The 25,896-nt window shown below is 42.7% G+C and overlaps 2 protein-coding genes across 2 annotated transcripts in view; both read left to right on the top strand.

Moving 5' to 3' along the window:
* The first annotated feature begins 1,785 nt into the window (after positions 1-1,785).
* Positions 1,786-9,818, top strand: pwwp2a (PWWP domain containing 2A). The gene is made up of 2 exons (XM_067609107.1): positions 1,786-2,580; positions 5,201-9,818. Exons 1-2 carry the CDS (start codon positions 1,826-1,828, stop codon positions 7,143-7,145), a joined length of 2,700 nt encoding a protein of 899 aa, XP_067465208.1. The 5' UTR covers positions 1,786-1,825; the 3' UTR covers positions 7,146-9,818.
* A 7,077-nt stretch (positions 9,819-16,895) lies between these two features.
* slc23a1 (solute carrier family 23 member 1) overlaps positions 16,896-25,896 on the top strand; it is a 26,025-nt gene continuing 17,024 nt past the window's right edge. Inside the window, exons 1-2 of the mRNA XM_067609109.1 lie at positions 16,896-17,006; positions 25,236-25,409. Coding sequence (XP_067465210.1) covers positions 16,989-17,006; positions 25,236-25,409 — 192 coding nt within the window. The 5' untranslated portion in view covers positions 16,896-16,988. The remainder of the gene's footprint in view (positions 17,007-25,235; positions 25,410-25,896) is intronic.

Raw genomic sequence — 25,896 nt, 5'->3', positions numbered from 1 at the left:
TGCTGACACCGGGTCGTAATACCAGATGTCCGTCTGTCCCACTGAGTTTTTAATTCTTCATGTAGAATAACAGAAGAAGAAGATTGACACAGCTGTGTGCTGGAGTCTGTTTGTTCAGATGAATGTTACCTGCAGATATTTAATTATTGTTCCTCCTGATGACTCTTCTTTCTACCTGCGATGAGAGGATGCAGGACTTCATCAGTTTATCACCACACAGTGTCACAGATAGACTACATCCTGTGCACTCAAGTGTAACAGGGTCAACTGTGCAGCATATGTATTAGAATTACACAAAATCTGTAAATAGTTAAATCCTGACGTGCTATTCCTCCAGAGTCCACAGGTGGAACATTTAAGGCTCAGTTCATTGTACCCCTACGTTCACTGTTGTAGGTCCCCCCCCCCCCCTATAAATGATGCCTTTACCTCCCCCCTTTTGTCGTCATACTTCATGGGAGAGGTAAGCGACGTCGTGCACTCCTTTCTGAAGTTTGTTTATCAGTTTGGACTCATTGTACAGTATGGTAACAAAGTTCTGTTATTTAATTTGTGTAGGAACCTGAGTTAGCGTCACAACTGACCGGAGGACGTTTTCTTTTCATTTACTTCTGTCAGTAGCCGGAGGAAGTGGTCGCCTCCAACGAAACTCTCGTCTGAGCCTTTTCCTTACGACACAATGCAAGAGTCAACTGGTTACACATGTACTGTTTGATATTGTACTATAGATCGAGAGAGTACTTTATTAATCCCAAACGGAAGTTGCAGTGATACAGTAGTCACTTACATACAAAACAGAAAATTCACTATTATACTACAAGATACACTCCATTCAAGTAAAAGTTCTGCATTCAGAAATACACTTCAGCACACAAATACTGGCAGTAAAATATACTTAAAGTATGAAAAGTTAAAGTTCTCATCATGCAGAGCGAGCTCTTGTGGAAGTTTATATTACATTATATTATTGGATTATGTTTTACTTTAATTTTGCAGCTGGATAGGGTTAGGGTTATCTTTCACAGTTTGTCATATTTTACTTTATATGTAACGTTATCTGTTAGATAAACATGCAGGTAAATGTACAATATTTCTCTCTGACATGCAGAAGTGCAGTGCTGCAGTAAATAAAGATCATATAAATAATAATCAATAAGTGTCTGATTGATACTCTGCTCTGATTGGCTGATGGTCACTGATTATCAATATGTGCTCTCATTTAGTATAAATAACAAATGACATCACATTAATACCATCTAATCCCACTACGATTCTTAAGGTCACAGATCAGAAGTCTTATTGATCACTAATCAATCCTTTCATCTGAGGGGTTCATAGTTATCAAAGGGTTTATTATTGTTTATTTGTGATTTCTCTTTCTATCTGATCAGGCCTTTCATATATTATTTATTATTATATATCAGGTTTTGGGTACACAGACAATAACTGTAATCAGATCAATTCATTTTGTTTTGGAGCTGCATGTCCAGCAGAGTGAAAGTATAGTTATATGTTTCTGTTATCAGTTTGAAAAGCTCAATAATCAGCTAGTATATAATCAGATAGTACTTTACATTTTTAGACCAGTAGTTTATTGATGTTTTTATTGATCACATATAATTTTATTGTGTGTCTTGTAAAGACGTAGCGCCCCCTGGCGGCGGCCCGACGATTCATAGGCAGACAGAATCAGCCAATCAGAGGCGACGCTCAGCCTCGCATTATGTGAGTGACAGAGACTTCGACCAATAGCAGTGCGTCTGCGCAGCTGGCAGCGCTCAGTGAGGGCGGGGCGAGGCGCCGCTCGGCAGCACAGCGGAAGAAAATGGCGGCCGTGGCTGCAGAGCCAGGAGCTGCAGCTCCGACAACAACAACAACCGCGGCGACGGACGACGAGGGCCCCCCAGAACCGAGCCCGGTCGGCCCGGGACAGCCGGGAGCATCGCCGGAGAGCGACGGGACACGGGAGCGCGGCCCTGCTGCGGAGGTGGCTGTACCCCGTGAGGAGGACGGGGGGGACGGGGAGCAGCACCGCCATGTCAGGCCGGAGCTGCAGCCCGCGGCGGGAACAGACGAGCTGATCAATAACTTCCCGGGGGACCGGACCAGCACGGACCGGTTCTCTCCCGGGGTGCCGGGGGACCCAGAAGGCGGCGGGACTGTGTACCGTAGCATCCTGGCGGACCCGCAGCCCTCCGCCGTATTCCTACACTCCCTCCCGGCCGCCCCGCCCGTCCCAGAGGCCGGCCTGTCTCTGGCGGAACCGGCGGAACCGACGGACCGAGACCGGGGCTACACGGCTCTGGTCCAGCCGGAGCTGATGCCCGGTCCCGCGGAGGACGCCATGCCTGACGACCCGGACTCGGCGGGCTCGGAGGAGCCGCGGGAGTCCCCCCCCGGAGAGGGGGCCTCCCGGCCGGAGCCCGCAGGAACGGAACCCGGTCCCGCCTGTGTGCAGGATCTGAGTCTCGGGTCCGAGGTCCGGGTCTGCCTGGATCACGTCATTGATGACGCGCTGGTGGTGTCCTTCCGGCTGGGCGAGAAGGTGTTTTCAGGTGTGCTGATGGACGTCACCAGGAGGTATGACGTCACAGCGTTATAGATAATTGATCATAATAATTTGGTATTGATTATCACTGATCAGTATAACGTGATTATTGATGATAACTGATCAGTACAACATGATATTGATTATTATTGATCAGGGTTGTGTTCAGTGTCGCTGTGAGAAATGAAACAGCAGCCAAGTGTCCTATCAAACTTGTCAATTATATAACATACTGTACTTAAATAAACACGGTTTAAATAACTATATACCATACTGTACCTAAATAAACACAGTTTAAATAACTATATACCATACTGTACTTAAATAAACACAGTTTAAATAACTATATACCATACTGTACTTAAATAAACACGGTTTAAATAACTATATACCATACTGTACTTAAATAAACACGGTTTAAATAACTATATACCATACTGTACTTAAATAAACACGGTTTAAATAACTATATACCATACTGTACTTAAATAAACACGGTTTAAATAACTATATACCATACTGTACTTAAATAAACACGGTTTAAATAACTATATACCATACTGTACTTAAATAAACACGGTTTAAATAACTATATACCATACTGTACTTAAATAAACACGGTTCAAATAACTATATACCATACTGTACTTAAATAAACACGGTTTAAATAACTATATACCATACTGTACTTAAATAAACACGGTTTAAATAACTATATACCATACTGTACTTAAATAAACACGGTTTAAATAACTATATACCATACTGTACTTAAATAAACATGGTTTAAATAACTATATACCATACTGTACCTAAATAAACATGGTTTAAATAACTATATACCATACTGTACTTAAATAAACACGGTTTAAATAACTATATACCATACTGTACTTAAATAAACATGGTTTAAATAACTATATACCATACTGTACTTAAATAAACATGGTTTAAATAACTATATACCATACTGTACTTAAATAAACACGGTTTAAATAACTATATACCATACTGTACCTAAATAAACATGGTTTAAATGACTATATACCATACTGTGCTTAAATAAACATGGTTTAAATGACTATATACCATACTGTACTTAAATAAACATGGTTTAAATAACTATATACCATACTGTACCTAAATAAATATGGTTTAAATAACTATATACCATACTGTACTTAAATAAACATGGTTTAAATAACTATATACCATACTGTACTTAAATAAACACGGTTTATATAACTATATACCATACTGTACTTAAATAAACACGGTTTAAATAACTATATACCATACTGTACTTAAATAAATATGGTTTAAATAACTATATACCATACTGTACTTAAATAAATATGGTTTAAATAACTATATACCATACTGTACCTAAATAAACACGGTTTAAATAACTATATACCATACTGTACTTAAATAAACACAGTTTAAATGTATAGAAGAAACATACGGATCAATTCAAAACGCTGTGTTGAGTTTGACAGGTTTTATCTGCAGTATGATGCGTTCAAGTGTTTACTGATTCTGGGCAGAACTATTAAATAAACAGATAATGACGTTTAGTAAACAGTTGATTCACAAATTCACTTAAACACATAAATACACAGAAAGGAAACATGTCTTCTTACTGTTCATATAGTTTTACTAACTTACTTCTCTGCGTTGCTTTAATGTTTGACATTAATAAGACGAAGACGACGTCCCTGCTGACTGTCGTCACTGCAGAAACTCAGATTCACGGAGCTGACATTGAACGCACCTCAGTGGCTGCTTGTTACAGGAGGAAAACGTCTTTAAATGCATCATATCGTCATTATCTTGTAACTCGTTTCACGACTTTATAATGAACTTGGATTATTCATTTGCACGTGACGAGTTCCATGAACACACATTTATATACATTGAATTGTTTGATGACAAAATACCGTCTGTATGGTTACCATGGTTACCTCTATCTGATCATTATAATATGATTTTTACACTGTTGAAGTTTAACGTCTCTTTTAAAGAAGAAGAAGTTTTTACTTTTATTCTGTTTGTTGGATAAAAACAACACGAAGCAAGAAAACTGGTTTATTATTTTATAGGTTTGTCGTTAATAAAGATACATGGACTCATTTATTTATGACTCCTGTATTACTTATTATTGATAAATCAGCCCGTTGTTTTCTTGAGTAATCAATTAATTGTTTGATGTGTAGATCAGAGTCCAGAGACACGTCTTCCAAATGTCTAAAGATATTCAGAGATATTCTAACCCTTTACTTTCATAAAAGACTAAATTTATTTGTTTTGGTTTTAGTCCTTTAACAGATTTACAGCTAAATTATCAGGATTAGTGATAAACAGCCTCGTTTTTAACACCACTAACACAGTTAACCCAGTTAACACAGTCACACAGAACTAAATTAATATTTATTATTATAAATCCTGGAAACAGATTTCAGGTTCATGAAGGAGATTTTACAGGTTTGATTTGTGTCGTTTTATTTTGATGCTTTCGTTACACTGAAGCCGTTTAGTTTTATTTTGAAGCTTTGATCCATTTCCTGGTGAATCAACTGGTGTATTTGAGTCTTTAAGGTTCTCATCTCTGTGTCTGTGTGTGTGTGTGTGTGTGTGTGTGTGTGTGTTCAGGTTCGGGCCGTACGGTATTCCCATCACAGTGTTTCCCAGACGGGACAACCGGAGTCTGCCTCAGATGTCTCTTCAGTCGGACGCCATCGACGACCCGTCCCTCAAACAGGAAGAGGTCACCATCGGCCCTCCCCCCCCTCCTCACCCTTGGATGTCCAAACCACCGCCGCTATTCCAGGAGGGGGCTCCGTACCCCCCTCCTCTGTTCATCAGGGACACCTACAACCAGGCCTTACCTCAGCCGCCGCCACGTAAGATCAAACGGCCAAAGCGGCGCTACCGCTGCGAGGAACCCACCTCCATCATGAACGCCATCAAGCTCCGCCCCCGCCAAGTGCTCTGTGACAAGTGCAAAGGTGTGGTAGCGTCAGGCGGGCACAGGGAGGCGCGGCGGGGCCCCGTGGATCTAAGGGGCGAGGAGGCGTCCCGGCGGCGGAGGCCAGCCGACGGACCGATCTCCTCTGAAGTCAAACGACTGAGGAGCGACGACAAGGGAGGGCGCGGCGCCGCCGACAGACGTGCGTCATCAGGGATACGCGTGTCATCGACATCTTCTTCTTCTTCATCTCACCGTGTCCTGAGGGGCGTGGCTTCATCTTCATCCTCGTCGTCATCCTCATCCAGCCGCATGCGTCTGAAGCTGAACTCCAAGAAGGTTCTGGCCAAAGGTTCTGCGGTGGATCGCTCCAAAGCACGGCAGGTTCTGAAGAAGCTGGCGAGGAGCTCGCAGCCGCCGCCACATCGCCGACCCAAAGACCAGAGCCAGAACCAGAACCAGAACCAGAGCCAGGGCCAGAGCCAAGACCGCACCAAGGCCGTAACCCGAGCCGCCGCCCTGCAGAACCACAACCAGAAGGTCCACTTCACCCGCCGCCTGCAGCACCTCAGTGCGGCGGCCGTCGGCTTGAACACGGCGCTTCCTCCCAGAATGCGCCTCAAACCTCAAAGGTATCGTACTGATGACAGCCAGGTGCCCTCCTCCTCCTCCTCCTCCTCCTCCTCCTCTTCCTCTTCCTCCTCTTCCTCCCCGCCCAAACAGAGTGCTCGCACGTCGCCTCACAAACCTGCCTCAAGTCCCGCCTCCACATTAAACACAGCCCAAGCCACGCCCCTTCCCCCCGCCACAACTCCCCCCCCTCTCCTACCGCCTCCCCCCTCCTGTGCAGCCAGTGTTGCCATGGAAACTCAGGAGGTACAATCCGCTGAGGAGGAGGGGGCGGAGCAGGAGGGGGGAGGAGGTAACGAGCAGGTAGTGGCACCTCCTCCCCCCCCCTCCTCCTCCTCCTGCTCCTCCTCCCTGGACTCCTCCCACTCACAGTGCAGCTCAACAGAGACCTTTGACCCCCCCCCTCCCGGAGACCCGCTCTCCTCCTCCTCTCTCCCCGCCCCCCCGCCCTCCTCTTCCACCTCATTAGCACCTCTGTGTCCCTCCTCTTCCTCCCCTGTGACCCCTCCCCCCAGAGCCGACGGCGAGGAGCCTCAGGTCGGCCGCGATGAGGAGGAAGAGGAGGGAGGTGAACTGAAGAGGCGTCGTAAGTCTTCCACGTCCTCGTCCTCCTCCTCGTCTTCGTCGTCGTCCTCCGTCTTCTCCAAGTCGGTGTCGAAGTGTTCGCTTCCTGATGGTCGGACGGTGTGCGTCGGCGACATCGTCTGGGCGAAGATCTATGGCTTCCCCTGGTGGCCGGCGCGCGTGCTCGGCATCACGGTGGCGCGGCGCGGGGACACGGGGCTGGCGGTGCGGCAGGAGGCGCGTGTCTCCTGGTTCGGCTCACCCACCACCTCCTTCCTGCCGCTCTCCCAGCTGTCGCCCTTCCTGGAGAGCTTCCAGTCGCGCTTCGACCGGAAGAGGAAGGGGCCGTACCGCCGCGCCATCGCCGAGGCCGCCAGCGCCGCCAAGCAGCTGACACCTGAAGTCCGGGCGCTGCTCACGCAGTTCGAGACGTAGCATCAGCTAACGCTACGCTTCCCTTCCTACCCCGCCCCCTACAGCTCGGCCACGCCCACTACAGGAAGGAGTCCGTCTGTCAGAGACTGATACAGACAGACGGACCACATTCACGTTTCTTTTTCCTGGAGGAGGCGGAGCTTCTGAGTTACCTGTCAGTGTTCAGGGCAGCAGGGGGCGGGGCTTCAGTTTCAGCAGGTGTTAGTCAGCGGCAGGTTTCGACTCGTCCCGGCGTCCCAGCATCTCTCTCAGTTCCTTAAAGGGTCAAACACCAAATTTACATCTCACAGGTTCACTGTCACTGTTATGATGTCATAGTGATGTCATCAGCCGTGGAAAGTTTCCCAGAAAGCAGGTTTAGTGAAAACTCTGAGTTTGTTCAATCTGAGACGAGAGACCATGGCAACTTAAACTCTGGGTGAGTTACCATGGTAACGGACTCTGCTGCCGGCAGCAGGTTAGCTTCACAGTTACCATGGTAACTGTGAAGTTAACCTGCTGCCGGCAGGTTTCTGAGTTTCTTACAGAGTTTGACGTCTCGGTTCGTTCAGTCGGGTCAGAGTTCTCTGGGTGAGTTACCATGGTAACTTAAACTCTGGGTAAGTTACCATGGTAACTTCAACTCTAGGTCAGAGTTACCATGGTAACGTAACCTCTGGGTCAGAGTCGGTATGGAAGCTGGTCCGTTAGCGGAGCTTTACTGTCAGAATCTGAATCCTGGTCGGATGTTAGTTTGTTTCTCAGGACTTTCTAAAGTTTTTATGTTTCAGTCGTTTCTTTGATCAGCGGTTCAAATATCAATCAGTGTGAATTGATCTTCAGCTCAGAATCAAAGCTCTTCACGTCCTTCTGTTATAACTCTGAGACTCTGTCGGTCTGTCAGAGCAGCTGCTGACCTCTGATCTTTATTACACATCATGTTTCATCTCAGTTTAAATTTAAATGATCAGAACGAAGCTTCAGACACGTCGGATCAATGAATAATGATCTCTGATCGGTCCGCTGATGTAATATTGGAGATTATATGTTAATATTTCTGAGTGAGCAGCATCACTGAATGATGTTGAGCTGAGATACAAACAGACGTCTGAACATTTAACATCTGCTGTATTTTAATAATCATCAATCACATTATTATTGATCAGCCTGTGAGCTACAGTCACGTCTCTGTGTCTTTGATCTATTTATGTTTTAAATCTTCAGCTGCTGCTTCCTGTGTTTCCTCCGTCAGATTCAAACTGAACACATATATTTAAATGTAATGTAGCTGCAGCCTGATACACAGATTCCACTTTATCATCAATAAGCAAATGTGAGTCTGATAAACGATCAATATAGATTAATCTGATTAATTTCCCGCTCTGATTTAGGCTCTTTGTTTAAAGATAAATGTGCATCGTCTGCATACGCATGCATTAATATCTCTGGAGGCTCTGCCTTTTATTAACCTGTTGCCATGGTGACTCGTAGTATCAGAGCTCCATTGATCATTGATCAGCTGATCAGTCAGAGTTTGTTAAACCTGCTTTCTGAGAAACAGAAAACTTTAAAACATTAGCTGCTGGTGGAACTGGAGGCTCAAATGAAAGACACGTCTAGATGCATCATGGGAAATGTAGGATATAGTGGAGTCTTCTGGAGTCTTAATTACTGAATCATTGATTTACACTAATCAATAATAAATCAACAAATAAAGATTCAGTCTTGTAAAAATAAAAAGATCCAGACGCCTTCTCGTTTTTGTGCTAAGCTAAGCTAGCCAGGCAAACACGTGATTGATAATTGGTTGATTAGAATGATCAGTGTTCTGATTGGACGCTATGACGAGTTTCAGTCCGACGTGATTGGCTGCGGCAGCATGTGAAGCCCAAACGCTCACTTCCTGTTGGGTTGGGTCTGTCCAAACTGAGGCCAGGGGCCCAAACAGGGTCAAGATCTGAGTCAGTGCGGTCCGGGCTCTACGGGGGGTCCAGACCGAAGAATTGATCTCCAATGGAAACGCACTACAGTTGCCATGGAAACAATGTTCCTACATATCAGGTCCCTGTAGTCTGGGATCAGGCCTTCATTCAGACTTTCTTTCAGTGTTTGATCGGTCACTCTGATCAGGTATTAAACATATTGATCACATATTGATCACATTCAGCCGTCGGTTTGATCGTTTCTGATCAGCTGACGTCTGAATAAGGTTTCTCATCGTCTCGTATTTTGATTGGTCGTTTTTAACGTGATAGATTCACAGCTGCTGGGTGTGGTCATGTGACTGTGTTAAGCCAATCGGAGCGAGTTTTCTTTATTCAGACTTTGAGACGTGTGAAGCTCAGAGATGTTTAGTGGTGACGGCGTTCCCGACGTCTCACTCGCTCCCTGTTTTCAGCCTCAGACCTCAGTCCATCAACAGCAGACAGGTGAGACAGGTGAGACACACTGACCTGACAGGACAGCTGCTCTGCTCCCATGATGATGATGATGATGATGATGAAGGTGTATTTTCCCTCTCTGCTGTTGTAGTTCTCGGCTGTCGGACTCTTTTTACCGTCTGTTTGCAGATCAGAGATTCTGAACTAAAACTGTTTGGACAAAATAACGGAAACACGGACAGAAGAAAAGAGTCGACCTGTGTACATGTTTTTTTTCTGATGTTTTAAATCTATTAATAAACTGTCAAACTTCTCTTTGAATCGTCGTCGTTGTCATTTGAACTTTTCCTTCTTCTTCTGTGGTGATTTTACTGGAGGACTGGTGGCGGTGCCTTGCTCAGCGGCACAGCGGCCGCAGGCCTCACGGTCAGATTTTCTCACCTGCAAACAGATGTTTGGTAAATGAGTCTCCAGAGCTGTTTTACCCAAAATATCAGCAACAACAACATAATAAAATCATGTTTCTGTGGAGTTTTACTTCTGACATTTGAAATAAAACATGTTGCTGATTTTAGGAAAAACACCTCTGATAACCAGAGTGGGAAAATACCAGCAGGTACTGACTAAATACTGCAAAACAATCAAGTCCTGAGAAAATATGAGCAAAGACTGTTTAAACATGGTCAGGTTCAGGGTAAATACTGGATAAATCCCAGAAGATGCTGGGTGGATACTGGGAAACTGCCTGTAAGTCGTGTTGAAATACTGGGAACAGCTATTGGCCTGTTAGAGGATCAATTAGAGGATCATTATTTAATTATTTAATCCTTTATTTAAACAGGAAGTTTCACTGAGATCAAGTCTTCTTCCAGAGAGACCTGAGAACAAGAACTAACATGAAGGGTTTAAACAGGCAGATTACAGGTTGGATTGCAAATACGTGAGCAAAACAAAACTTTATGTATACATTAGATTCCAGGTGGAAGAACAGCGCTTCACACAGCAAAGAGAAAACCAGTTAAAACCAGTAAAGAAAGTCAGAATAAAGTAATTAAGAGCAGTGACCTCGACTTCTTCGAAGCACCGCTGAAAGGTTTTCAGTTTAGTTTAAAAAGAGGACGATCTGTTTCAGACCTGAACCAGTTAGACCTGCAGAGTCTTACTGGTTCATCACTGGTCAGAGAGATAACTGTGGAGTCTGACATTTACAGGAAGCCTCAGCGCAGGTTTCTATCAGCTCCTACGTCTTTCTTCTAGTTGAAACTGGAGCAGCTTCAGTCTGGAGAAGCTGCAGCTGGTCCAGATGCTTTTCTGGTTTTCCTGTGAGCAGCGTTACAGTCGTCTAGCCGACTGGAAACGAAAGCATGGACGAGTTCTTCAGCGTCCTCCTGAGATAAAAAGCTCCTTACCTTCACCATATTTCTTAAATGATACAATCTGGTTTTAATTATGCTGCTAATGCGTCTCTGGACAGTAAGACGACATCAAGGTGGTTCACGAATAATAAAAACCGAGATAGGTCTTGGTCTACCACGTCTCTCCACCTAACCCTAACCCTCTCCACTATAAAGGGACAAATGCTGCACTTAGATCCAATAACACTAAAATAGAAACTCTACTGTTGTCACTATTTATCCTGAAGTCATTAATAACTTTGACTGAAGCTGTTTCTGGACTACAGTTAGCTTGAAAACCAGATCGGTAGAGATCCTGTATTTTGTTGGTCGATTAACTGCTTGTTGACGACTTTTTCACTAATTGTTCTTAGAAACGGGAGGTTAGAGATCGATCCGTAGTTATTAATAATAGAGCTTGTAAAGAGGTTTTTACAACCACAAATATCTTTAGATAAACAGTTAAAAGGACACGTGGGTCTGGGATCAGTGGAAGAAGTTAAGACTCGGAACCAACGGTCCCAAACTTTGCTACAGGAGGAGCGCAAGGGATTATGGGAATATTTGCCCTAATAGTCATCATTTTGTTGTGAAAGGAGGCTGTAAAAGTGAAACTAGTGAGTGAGTGTAACTTTGTTTGCAGCAGAGTGTTTGAACCAGATGTTTGAACCAGATGTTATAAGTTCTGTATTGAACCAGAGAGCGGCGGGAACGAGCCGGCCTTATAAACACAAACACACACTGATGCTCACTGGACAATAACAGCAGGATGAAGGACAGGTAGTGAATAAAGTTTGGTGTTGTGTCTTTAATAAAATCATTATTAAAGACAGTGAAACACAAGCAGGTCTGAGTGAGTCCTGGTCCCAGTCTTTGTGGATTTAATGATGGTTTGATTATCACAATTTAATTCATGCAATTTATTAAATAATTTATATCTGTTAGAAAATGAACAACAATCGTAGAGCAGGAAACATGACGGTGACCCCTGACCCCTGACCCGGTGAGGATTTATCTTATTCAGGGTTCAGGAGCAGCGTTCTGACCGCTCGGTGTCTTCCTGACCTTGAAACCTGCTTCGAGTGTTTGTGTGGTGTTTTAGTGACCAGCAGAGCGCACCGTGCTCAGGTGGGAGGTTCATTCACAGGAAGCAGCCAGATGTTTCTAACATCAGTCTGCTGCTTTGGTGGTTTCACCAACAAGAGCAAACTACTGCCTGCAAATATAGATAGATAGTAAAATAGTAGATTAATGAAATATAAAGAAGTTATTTCAGTGAAACTCTCCGACCACAATCAGCACAGAAAATAACATTTAATGTAGTGAAAGCAGGAAAGTCAGTGAATCGATCTGCAGTGATCAATAAATGACATGTTGGTGAATCTGCAGCTGTTTCTACTGCAGGACTGACATGTTGGTGAATCTGCAGGTGTTTCTACTGCAGGACTGACATGATGGTGAATCTGCAGGTGTTTCTACTGCAGGACTGATGTGATGGTGAATCTGCAGGTGTTTCTACTGCAGGACTGATGTGATGGTGAATCTGCAGCTGTTTCTACTGCAGGACTGACATGATGGTGAATCTGCAGGTGTTTCTACTGCAGGACTGACATGATGGTGAATCTGCAGGTGTTTCTACTGCAGGACTGACATGATGGTGAATCTGCAGGTGTTTCTACTGCAGGACTGACATGTTGGTGAATCTGCAGGTGTTTCTACTGCAGGACTGACATGATGGTGAATCTGCAGCTGTTTCTACTGCAGGACTGACATGTTGGTGAATCTGCAGGTGTTTCTACTGCAGGACTGATGTGATGGTGAATCTGCAGCTGTTTCTACTGCAGGACTGATGTGATGGTGAATCTGCAGGTGTTTCTACTGCAGGACTGACATGATGGTGAATCTGCAGCTGTTTCTACTGCAGGACTGACATGATGGTGAATCTGCAGGTGTTTCTACTGCAGGACTGACGTGATGGTGAATCTGCAGCTGTTTCTACTGCAGGACTGATGTGATGGTGAATCTGCAGGTGTTTCTACTGCAGGACTGACATGTTGGTGAATCTGCAGGTGTTTCTACTGCAGGACTGATGTGATGGTGAATCTGCAGGTGTTTCTACTGCAGGACTGACATGATGGTGAATCTGCAGGTGTTTCTACTGCAGGACTGACATGTTGGTGAATCTGCAGCCTCTGAGAAGCCGTTCATTAAACCAGCAGGCTGCAGCTCGTTATAACTTAACATTCTGTCTTTTTATGATTAACACGTCGGGTTTGCAGAGTTCAACCAACGTGAGTTCCAACCGGTGTCGCCTGTGTTTCGTCAGTGAGCAGAAACAAACAGACGGCTGCCTCACACACGAGTCTGTTGCATTAGCTCCGCCCACCCTCTCTGGTAGACCAATCACTGCTGGGTGATGGAAACGTATCGCACCCAGTTAGTAATAATCATGATCCTGCAAGTGGCCGCCGTCGTGTCCTCGTTCTGCGATCGAAAGTGACGCAACAGACTTTTATTTAAATGAAAATCTTTAAATAATAAACTATGAGACCATTTACATCAATCTGATGTCATCATAGAAACGCTTCACCAAATTAATGTCTTTATTTTAGTAACTAACTGAAGAACTGAACATCTGTCTGCAGGCTGCTGATTCGTGCTGACGTGTGTTCGTGTCATGACTCTGAACCTTCCAGACGTTTCGTTATCACGCTTCACTGTGATTGGCTCAGCTGTTTAAGAGCTATGAGAGCAGTGATGTGATTGGCTGAGAGAGGATTTAATAATCTATACAGTCACTGCTGCGCACGCATGAACCAGAACAGCATGAGACGGATCAATCAGGCTCATCAATTAACTTCAGATCACGAACTTCAATATAAAATCTCATGAAGGAATTATTGTTACACTGAGGATCATCAATAGTGTTTATTATTGATGATGTTAAAGATCTGCTTTCATATTGGAAACAATCAATCAATCAATCAACAGCACAGATTTACTCAAAATATAGAAATATAGATACAAACAGAAACTCTCTGATGACATCATCAGTAACACCTGTCTCTCTCTCTCTGATGACATCATCAGTAACACCTGTCTCTCTCTCTCTGATGACATCATCAGTAACACCTGTCTCTCTCTCTCTCTGATGACATCATCAGTAACACCTGTCTCTCTCTCTCTGATGACATCATCAGTAACACCTGTCTCTCTCTCTCTGATGACATCATCAGTAACACCTGTCTCTCTCTCTCTGATGACATCATCAGTAACACCTGTCTCTCTCTCTCTGATGACATCATCAGTAACACCTGTCTCTCTCTCTCTCTGTGATGACATCATCAGTAACACCTGTCTCTCTCTCTCTGTGATGACATCATCAGTAACACCTGTCTCTCTCTGATGACATCGTCAGTAACACCTGTCTCTCTCTGATGACATCATCAGTAACACCTGTCTCTCTCTCTCTCTCTCTGATGACATCATCAGTAACACCTGTCTCTCTCTCTCTCTCTGATGACATCATCAGTAACACCTGTCTCTCTCTCTCTCTCTCTCTGATGACATCATCAGTAACACCTGTCTCTCTCTCTCTCTGATGACATCATCAGTAACACCTGTCTCTCTCTCTCTCTGATGACATCATCAGTAACACCTGTCTCTCTCTCTCTGATGACATCATCAGTGACACCTGTCTCTCTCTCCCTCTGATGACATCATCAGTGACACCTGTCTCTCTCTCTCTCTGATGACATCATCAGTAACACCTGTCTCTCTGTGATGACATCATCAGTGACACCTGTCTCTCTGTGATGACATCATCAGTAACACCTGTCTCTCTCTCTCTCTGATGACATCATCAGTAACACCTGTCTCTCTCTCTCTGATGACATCATCAGTAACACCTGTCTCTCTCTCTCTGATGACATCATCAGTAACACCTGTCTCTCTCTCTCTGATGACATCATCAGTGACACCTGTCTCTCTCTCTCTGATGACATCATCAGTGACACCTGTCTCTCTCTCTCTGATGACATCATCAGTAACACCTGTCTCTCTCTCTCTCTCTGATGACATCATCAGTAACACCTGTCTCTCTCTCTCTGATGACATCATCAGTAACACCTGTCTCTCTCTCTCTCTGATGACATCATCAGTAACACCTGTCTCTCTCTCTCTCTGATGACATCATCAGTAACACCTGTCTCTCTCTCTCTGATGACATCATCAGTGACACCTGTCTCTCTCTCCCTCTGATGACATCATCAGTGACACCTGTCTCTCTCTCTCTCTGATGACATCATCAGTAACACCTGTCTCTCTGTGATGACATCATCAGTAACACCTGTCTCTCTCTCTCTCTGATGACATCATCAGTAACACCTGTCTCTCTCTCTCTGATGACATCATCAGTAACACCTGTCTCTCTCTCTTTGTGATGACATCATCAGTAACACCTGTCTCTCTCTCTCTGATGACATCATCAGTAACACCTGTCTCTCTCTCTCTGATGACATCATCAGTAACACCTGTCTCTCTGTGATGACATCATCAGTAACACCTGTCTCTCTGTGATGACATCATCAGTAACACCTGTCTCTCTCTGATGACATCGTCAGTAACACCTGTCTCTCTCTGATGACATCATCAGTAACACCTGTCTCTCTCTCTCCCTGTGATGACATCATCAGTAACACCTGTCTCTCTCTCTGTGATGACATCATCAGTAACACCTGTCTCTCTCTCTCTCTGATGACATCATCAGTAACACCTGTCTCTCTGTGATGACATCATCAGTAACACCTGTCTCTCTCTCTCTGCAGCACCACCTCTCTGAAGAGCTGCTGATGCTGAGAATCCTGCACTGTCATTGGCCGAGTCTGTGGGCGGAGTCAGAGCGACTGATGATCAATCAACGATTAATAATTATTTAAGTGAAGAGTTTATATTTATAAAGAGAAACATATTGATCAGTATTGATCTGTCCTCTGTGAGAGGCTCAGCATTTCCATGAATACCAGTTCAGATCAATCACAGGTTTAATTTGCGTCCTCCAATCAACGCACCGATTGATCATTTATCAGCAATCGTTGACCAATCAGTGCGCAGATTCACATTTTATTTTTTTATGTTCATGGTGAATTTTCCCATTTTTACTGCTACACCTGAACACACGTGAACACGATGGAGTGAAGACAGACACGTGGCTCCGCCCCCATCGACACACCTGTCAGGTGCAGTTTGGATCAGAGTTTCTGCAAACTGTCGCTCAGAATCACAGCAGAGTGACGCATCAGTGCAGAGACATGTTAGCCTAGCTTAGCACAAAGACTGGCAGCAGGGGGAAACTGTTAATGGTCTTAACTGGTCTGAACTGGTTTAAACTGGTCTGAACTGAAGGTTTTTTATTTGTCTGAATCAGCTGTTCGTCGTCCCACAGTTTTATTTTCTTTGATGTGAAAATGATGCAAATATGTGAAGACAAACAATAATCTTATTATTATTATTATTATTATTATTATTATTATTATTAATGTAATTATTGTAATATTCTGTACAAACTGCAGATGATAAATGCAATAAAAATGTTGCATGTGTGAAACCAGTTTGCTTGTTTTATTGATAATCAGTCGACTAGGACTCTTGATTTCCTTCATTTACCAACTAAAGTGTGAAAGTCGAGTTGTGACATCACGAGGACGATGTGAAGATGAGACGATGAAGTCGATTTATTTCCTGTGAGGTTTCAGTAGAAACTGCTCGCAGCTGTTTGAAGTGAGTTTCTTCATGAAGCCTCTGATGAGCTGCACGTGTTCAGCAGATTGTTGGAGGAACACAGATAAGTTTTTATCTCCTTCCTGTTACTGTTTTACACGTTATAATCAATAATCAGTGATAATTTCTCTCTGCTGCATCAGCTTACACACCTGAACAGGTGAGAAGTCCCTCCGTGTGTGTGTGTAATGGTTAATGAACTTGTTAATCTCTGTGGACTTTCACCTGAAGCACTTTAACACACTCGAACACACACTCTCTCTCTTCAGTTGCTGCTCAGTCATTCAGGACATCAGACAGCCGGAGCTGAAATGGAAGACAACTGTGAGGTAAACTGATTATTGATTATTATTATTATTATTGTCTCTGAATGATCCAGTTGTATGATGGGTGGACAGGTGTGAGACAGTTACTTCAGTTTTGTCCTCGTTTAACTGAATACAATTCTGGCACAATCAATCATTGATTTGTTCAAATTGATGGTTGTGTAAAATGGTGTTTCATCTGCGTAACCGTGGTAACATATGTTGTTGTTTTCCATAATCTGAGCTAGTTGGAGCACTCAGATGTTGAACAGAAGAGGCCCCAGAACGGAGCCCTGGGGAACTCCACGTCATTTTATTTTTGTCCGCTCAGATGTGTAATTATCTATGGACACAAAGTCACACTCAGTTTTCCAGTCGGCCCAGTAAGATGTTGTAGTCGACTGTGTTGAATGCAGCACTGAGATCCAGTGGACGCGAGCCTTTGATGTCTTAATGCTGAAAATGTTTATTGAAGTACTTGATCAAGGAGAACTTGAAACAGCAAACATCGAAGTGTTCTGCCCTCTGAAAGTCTGACCCTTAGTCTTTACCCTCAACAGATCAACCTACAATATGAAAAATTAGTCAAACTGGTTCACTGGTTTCTAAACAAGAAACTCTACCTGTGTGAGTTCAGGTCACGTTGGATGGAACTGCAGGTCACTGTCAGCACATTCTGGGTTTGAATGTCTGATTGTGTCTGTGTTGTCTAGGAAAGCCCCCTCCGACCTTGGTAACCATGGCAGTGCTGATTTACCCTTTATCGGAGAGGCCTCTGCTTCCCCAAAACATCACAGAGGGTTCTGGAGTCTGAATGTCTCCTTGCTGCTTAAGAATTACAGTGTGACCTCGAGGCCCAGGCTTGACCCCATGTAACCCCTTAAAGATGGAAAATTCCAAAACAATACTAAGACTGAAACTCTGCCACTGTCAGTGTTTCAGTGGATGTTGTTTAAGATCTTAATAAGAGCAGCCTCGGTGCTGTGGTGTGGTCGAAATCCTGACTGGAAGACATCAAAACAGTTTTTTTAGTGCCAAGAAGTTGATCAGATGTTGAAAAACAGCGTTTTGGCCGGACCAGCCACAGACCAGCCTTACAACCCCAAATGTCTGTCCGTCACTGACTTATTGAGTGATGAAGTTACACCATTGGTTGGCCGACCTATTATTGGAGTTTCCCCATTGGTCGTTGCTCTTTCAAAACTAATTGGCACAAACAGTTTCTATTACATCCTCAGGGGGTGTTTACAGTGGAGTGAGTGCAGCTCGCTGTCAACAGGACTAAGAGTGAGCGAATTCCCAAAATAAGTTTTAAAAACAAACATTTACCGACACAGAGGCTCCGACACTGACAGGAGCACGAACCCACGGATACAAAGAGACACGACTGATTAATTTTACCAGCCTGCAAGGTGTCTAGCAGCTAGTTAGCATGGCTAGCATCATTAGCAAAGCCATGTGGTGCTGTGTTTAGCCTATGGACTGTATAAAAATAAGATGTAGGCGCAGTGTTTCTGGTTTAACAGCACTGCGCTGGGCAGGTGACAGGTGTGTTTACGGGTGAGTCTCTTTGCTCTGAAAGATATCATGTCAGATATATGGTCACAAAGCTGACAGACTGTTAGCCTAGCATGCTAATCCTACATAAACATATGGATGAGACCATATGCAGGGGGAGTTAACAGATAATTAGAATAGTTATCATTAAAATTAAAATAAGCTCTCTTTCAAATCAAACATCAAATGAGTATAAAGTATCGTTCTTGCAACTGCATTTATACCCTTTTTTTAACTCAAACATCATGTGATGCTACTTCAGCACACTTTAACAACAAATATTACTGGGTCCACTACAGACCAGATCCAATATCCAGGTGACCACTGACTATCAACTGTAACTGTAACAAACTGGCCACAATTACACACACTGACCGTACTCGGTTCAGCCATATACTAGGTTTTGACCTGATGTTGTTCAGTGATTTTACTTAAAAACAGGAGATTTGCCTGTAATTGTTCAGTAGTGAAGTGTCTAGATTGTTCTGTTTTGAGAGTGGCTTGATGATGGCAGTTTTCAGGGCCTGTGGGAAACACCTGAGAGAAGAGATGTGATGAGAAAGATCTATGCAGTTAGAAAAAGTTTTGAAGAAGCCTGTCGGCAGAATACAGGCAGCAAGAGAAGGATTCAATTGGTCAATCAGATAAAATTGTATCATGCTATTGGAATTGAACAACACATATCCTGCACCTGCTATGGAAGCACTGACTGTCAGTGAAGAAGAAGGTAAATTCATTGCAGACCTTGATGGATTTAAGTTCAGAGGCTACTGACACAGGACGGTTTGTTATCCCGTCGACAGCAGCAAATAAGGCACCTGCATTATTATTATTTTTGGCGATGATGTCAGAGAAGAAGGACCTCCTTGCATTTTTTCAGTTCCAAATTATATATGTAAAGTCGCTCTTCATGGATGTCATAATGAACCTGGAGGTTTAGTTTTTCCGTTCTGACCAGCGCGGCGTTTCTCCATCTTTTCTTACCAGAGACAACGTTCACCTTAGTGGGTGCAACGGCATCAATAACATTTGTAATTTTAGAACTGAAATTATCTACAAGCTCATTGACTGAGACCCCAGAGAGGGCAGATGTGGAGGAGAAAGCCTGAATAAATGTTTCACTGGTGTTTTCAGTGATAAACCGTTTAGTGATTACCTCTGTTTGAACATTTGTGTGCATGGAGATAAAACTCTCAATGAAAACACAGGAATGATCAGAGAGAGCAACATCAGTCACCACAACCTTAGAAATGTTCAGACCCTTAGAGATGATTCAGTCCAGATTGTGCCCCTTGTTGTGTGTGGTCACATGCTGAGTCAGTCCATAGTTATCAAGAACATAACACAGTTCTTTAGTCTGTGCTGGGGGGTTAAAATCACCAACAATACACAGCCAAAGTCAATACAGACAATAGACAGCAGTTCATTAAGGTCATCAAAAAAGGTTGCACAGTATTTAGGTGGCCTGCAGATATTTAGAAATAAAGCTCTAGAGCCACATATTCAAAAGTTTCCATAAGACATCTGTCTGCATTGGAGGGAATCATTAAACAGAATGTTAACTCCGCCTCCTGTCTTCTGCTTCACTCATAAACCTGAAGTTGGGAGGGGTTGACTCGATAAGAACAGCTGCTCTGTTATCTCGGTCCAACCAAGTTTCAGTTAAAAACATGCTCGACAATAAAATCATTGATTAAAAATGTTTTCCCTGACAGACCTGATATTTAATAAAGCTAAATTTAATGTGTTAAAAACATCATCTGACCAGTTTTTTATGACAAGCTGCAGCTGACGAGGAACGGATGCTAAATTTGATAAATTTGCAGAATCGTTTGAGTGCTTCCTGTTTCTTAACAGTTTTACCTATCGATACATGAACTGAACAAGCTACCGGCAGACCGGGCCCCGGCAGACCTGGGAAGAGTCATGAGTGCCATCAGTCTTGCAGCCTGGACCTGCATAACCAGCACACATGTCAGTTATCAAATAACTGGAGGTGCTTTTATCAGGCTGGAGAGAGAGAATGACTCTGAAGCCATCATGTGGGGGGGGGGGGGGGGTTAGGGGAAGAAGGTGAATCCTCACAGGTGGTCACATCCACCTGCTGCATGACGCACATTTCCTTATTTGGACATCAGTCCCGGAGTCGGGGGTGTTCCCCAGAGATAAAGCTGAACTACTGACACACGCCAAGTGCTCTCAAGAGACTCTCTATAACCTGTTGCTCCCCTTCTCCTTTAGTTAGTTAAGTTAGTTAAGTTAGTTTAGTTAGTTTAGTTACTTTAGTTAGTTGTTAGTTTAGTTTAGTTAGTTTAGTTAGTTTAGTTAGTTTAGTTAGTTCAATTAGTTTAGTTAGTTTAGTTAGTTTAGTTTAGTTAGTTTAGTTTAGTTAGTTTAGTTAGTTACTTTAGTTACTTTAGTTACTTTAGTTAGTTAGTTTAGTTAGTTTAGTTAATTTAGTTAGTTAAGTTAGTTAAGTTAGTTAAATTAGTTTAGTTTAGTTAGTTTAGTTAGTTTAGTTAGTTTAGTTACTTTAGTTAGTTAGTTTAGTTAGTTTAGTTAGTTTAGTTACTTTAGTTAGTTCAATTAGTTTAGTTAGTTTAGTTAGTTTAGTTTAGTTAGTTTAGTTTAGTTAGTTTAGTTAGTTACTTTAGTTACTTTAGTTACTTTAGTTAGTTAGTTTAGTTAGTTTAGTTAATTTAGTTAGTTAAGTTAGTTAAGTTAGTTAAATTAGTTTAGTTAGTTTAGTTACTTTAGTTACTTTAGTTAGTTAGTTAAGTTACTTTAGTTACTTTAGTTAGTTTAGTTAAGTTAGTTAAGTTAGTTTAGTTACTTTAGTTAGTTAAGTTAGTTTAGTTAGTTTAGTTAATTTAGTTAGTTAAGTTAGTTTATTTAGTTGTTAGTTTAGTTACTTTAGTTAGTTTATTTAGTTAAGTTAGTTTAGTTACTTTAGTTAGTTAAGTTAGTTTATTTAGTTAAGTTAGTTTAGTTACTTTAGTTAGTTAAGTTAGTTAAGTTAGTTTAGTTACTTTAGTTAGTTAAGTTAGTTTAGTTACTTTAGTTACTTTAGTTAGTCAAGTTAGTTTAGTTAGTTAAGTTAGTTTAGTTAAGTTAGTTTAGTTACTTTAGTTACTTTAGTTAGTTTAGTTACTTTAGTTAGTTAAGTTAGTTAAGTTAGTTTAGTTACTTTAGTTAGTTAAGTTAGTTAAGTTAGTTAAGTTAGTTAAGTTAAGTTAGTTTAGTTAGTTTAGTTACTGTAGTTACTTTAGTTAGTTAAGTTAGTTTAGTTACTTTAGTTAGTTTAGTTACTTTAGTTAGTTAGTTAAGTTACTTTAGTTACTTTAGTTAGTTTAGTTAGTTAAGTTAGTTTAGTTAGTTTAGTTAGTTTAGTTACTTTAGTTACTTTAGTTAGTTAAGTTAGTTTAGTTAGTTTAGTTAGTTTAGTTAGTTTAGTTACTTTAGTTAGTTAGTTAAGTTACTTTAGTTAGTTTAGTTAGTTTAGTTAGTTAAGTTAGTTTAGTTAGTTTAGTTACTTTAGTTAGTTAGTTAAGTTACTTTAGTTACTTTAGTTAGTTTAGTTAGTTAAGTTAGTTTAGTTAGTTTAGTTAGTTTAGTTACTTTAGTTAGTTAGTTAAGTTACTTTAGTTACTTTAGTTAGTTTAGTTAGTTAAGTTAGTTTAGTTAGTTTAGTTAGTTTAGTTACTTTAGTTAGTTTAGTTAGTTAAGTTAGTTTAGTTAGTTTAGTTAGTTTAGTTACTTTAGTTACTTTAGTTAGTTAAGTTAGTTTATTTAGTTAAGTTAGTTTAGTTACTTTAGTTAGTTTAGTTACTTTAGTTAAGTTAGTTTAGTTAGTTTAGTTAGTTTAGTTAGTTAAGTTAGTTTAGTTAGTTTAGTTAGTTTAGTTAGTTAAGTTAGTTTAGTTACTTTAGTTAGTTTAGTTAGTGTAGTTACTTTAGTTAGTTAAGTTAGTTTATTTAGTTAAGTTAGTTTAGTTACTTTAGTTAGTTAAGTTAGTTTATTTAGTTTAGTTACTTTAGTTAGTTAAGTTAGTTAAGTTAGTTTAGTTAGTTTAGTTACTTTAGTTAAGTTAGTTTAGTTACTTTAGTTAGTTTAGTTAGTTTAGTTAGTTAAGTTAGTTTAGTTAGTTTAGTTACTTTAGTTAGTTAAGTTAGTTTATTTAGTTAAGTTAGTTAAGTTAGTTTAGTTAAGTTAGTTAAGTTAGTTAAGTTAGTTTAGTTAGTTTAGTTACTTTAGTTAGTTAAGTTAGCTAAGTTAGTTAAGTTAAGTTAGTTAAGTTAGTTTAGTTACTTTAGTTAGTTAAGTTAGTTAAGTTAGTTAAGTTAGTTAAGTTAAGTTAGTTTAGTTAGTTTAGTTACTTTAGTTAGTTAAGTTAGTTTATTTAGTTAAGTTAGTTTAGTTACTTTAGTTAGTTAAGTTAGTTTATTTAGTTAAGTTAGTTTAGTTACTTTAGTTAGTTAAGTTAGTTAAGTTAGTTTAGTTACTTTAGTTACTTTAGTTAGTCAAGTTGGTTTAGTTACTTTAGTTACTTTAGTTAGTTTAGTTACTTTAGTTAGTTTAGTTAGTTAAGTTAGTTTAGTTAGTTTAGTTTGTTTAGTTACTTTAGTTAGTTAGGTTAATTTAGTTAGTTTAGTTAGTTTAGTTAGTTAAGTTAGGTTGTAAAAAACAGGCAATAACTGAAAAGTTCAAAGCGAGAATCACCTTTGAAGATCTTCTCTACATATTAAATTGTTCTGTCTCTTTGTTATCGGTGTTTAAACACGTAGAGTCTGTCTGCAACGAGTTTCAGCTCAGTAGTCAGTGCAGCCGGTGTGAGGACCTCCTCCATCAGATCCACCAACAGCTTGCTCCTCTGGGCCCCCGGTACTAAGCTCTTCAACATGGGGCCCCTAGTACTAAGCTCCTCACCATGGGGCCCCCAGTACTAAGCTCCTCACCATAGGGCCCCCAGAGCTAAGCTCCTCACCATGGGGCCCCCAGTACTAAGCTCCTCACCATAGGGCCCCCAGTGCTAAGCTCCTCACCATGGGGCCCCCAGTACTAAGCTCCTCACCATAGGGCCCCCAGTACTAAGCTCCTCACCATAGGGCCCCCAGTACTAAGCTCCTCACCATGGGGCCCCCAGTACTAAGCTCCTCACCATGGGGCCCCCAGTACTAAGCTCCTCACCATAGGGCCCCCAGTGCTAAGCTCCTCACCATGGGGCCCCCAGTACTAAGCTCCTCACCATAGGGCCCCCAGTGCTAAGCTCCTCACCATGGGGCCCCCAGTACTAAGCTCCTCACCATGGGGCCCCCAGTACTAAGCTCCTCACCATAGGGCCCCCAGTGCTAAGCTCCTCACCATGGGGCCCCCAGTACTAAGCTCTTCAACATGGGGCCCCCAGTACTAAGCTCCTCACCATAGGGCCCCCAGTGCTAAGCTCCTCACCATGGGGCCCCCAGTACTAAGCTCTTCAACATGGGGCCCCCAGTACTAAGCTCCTCACCATAGGGCCCCCAGTGCTAAGCTCCTCACCATGGGGCCCCCAGTACTAAGCTCTTCAACATGGGGCCCCCAGTGCTAAGCTCCTCACCATAGGGCCCCCAGTGCTAAGCTCCTCACCATGGGGCCCCCAGTACTAAGCTCTTCAACATGGGGCCCCCAGTGCTAAGCTCCTCACCATAGGGCCCCCAGTGCTAAGCTCCTCACCATAGGGCCCCCAGTGCTAAGCTCCTCACCATGGGGCCCCCAGTACTAAGCTCTTCAACATGGGGCCCCCAGTACTAAGCTCCTCACCATAGGGCCCCCAGTGCTAAGCTCCTCACCATAGGGCCCCCGGTACTAAGCTCTTCAACATGGGGCCCCCAGTACTAAGCTCCTCAACATGGGGCCCCCAGTGCTAAGCTCCTCACCATGGGGCCCCCAGTACTAAGCTCTTCAACATGGGGCCCCCAGTACTAAGCTCCTCAACATGGGGCCCCCAGTGCTAAGCTCCTCACCATGGGGCCCCCGGTACTAAGCTCTTCAACATGGGGCCCCCAGTACTAAGCTCCTCAACATGGGGCCCCCAGTACTAAGCTCCTCACCATAGGGCCCCCAGTGCTAAGCTCCTCACCATGGGGCCCCCAGTGCTAAGCTCCTCAACATGGGGCCCCCAGTACTAAGCTCCTCACCATAGGGCCCCCAGTGCTAAGCTCCTCACCATGGGGCCCCCAGTACTAAGCTCCTCACCATGGGGCCCCCAGTGCTAAGCTCCTCACCATGTGGCCCCCAGTGCTAAGCTCCTCACCATGGGGCCCCCAGTGCTAAGCTCCTCACCATGGGGCCCCCAGTGCTAAGCTCTTCAACATGGGGCCCCCAGTACTAAGCTCCTCACCATGGGGCCCCCAGTACCAAGCTCCTCACCATGGGGCCCCCAGTACTAAGCTCCTCACCATGGGGCCCCCAGTACTAAGCTCCTCACCATGGGGCCCCCAGTACTAAGCTCCTCACCATGGGGCCCCCAGTACTAAGCTTCTCACCACACTTGACTACATTTTATAACTGAAACATTAAAACAACACGACTACAGTTTAATATTTTAAGACAAAATCACAGATTAAAATAAATGAAACAAGACAGTTTTAATATTGTTTATATTGTGGTTTATACCTGTGTTAACGAGTGTTAACGAGTGTCGTCTCTCTGTCCAATCAGAGTCATGATTACCTGGGAGATCAGCAGAGCCAGAAGGTGGTCAGGATTAATGGACCAATGGGAGAAGACAAAAAGACTGAACAGCCAAAAGCACCCCCGAAGGCGGGGTCAGACATGATTTACACCATAGAGGACGTCCCACCATGGTACCTGTGTATCCTACTGGGACTACAGGTAAGACTGGACTCAGACTGGGTTCATACTGATTCAGTTTAGACTGGAATGACTGGGTTTAGACTGAGTTTAGAACGGTCAGAACAGCACCCTGCATGGTAGCTCACTGCCATGTGTGTGTGTGTGAATGAGAAGCAAATTGTAAAGCACTTTGGATAAATGCACTATATAAATACATTTATATTATATATTATATTATACATTTATATGACTTTAGTGTAAATTGTTTAGACTGGACATGGATGGTTTAAACTCAGCAGCTGCAGGTTTGATGGACAGTTAAGATGAAATTGGAAAACATTACTAGAACAGCTGCAATGTTTTCTTGAGTTTGAACATCAGAAGCTACAACCAGTATCAGACCAGTAAGTCACGTGTTGTCCAATCACGTGATGGAAGGGTTGAGGTCCATGTCACCGGTCACCTGTTGTGGTTTTTTTTAGGGCATTTCATGCCTTTATTATGGTGACAGTGGAGAGAGTTGAAA

This window comes from Thunnus thynnus, chromosome 13, assembly GCF_963924715.1.
Source record: "Thunnus thynnus chromosome 13, fThuThy2.1, whole genome shotgun sequence".
In the NCBI taxonomy this organism is placed as follows: Eukaryota; Metazoa; Chordata; class Actinopteri; order Scombriformes; family Scombridae; genus Thunnus; species Thunnus thynnus.
The sequence above is the reverse complement of the archived record's forward strand: the minus strand, read 5'-3'. Positions and strand labels throughout refer to the sequence as shown.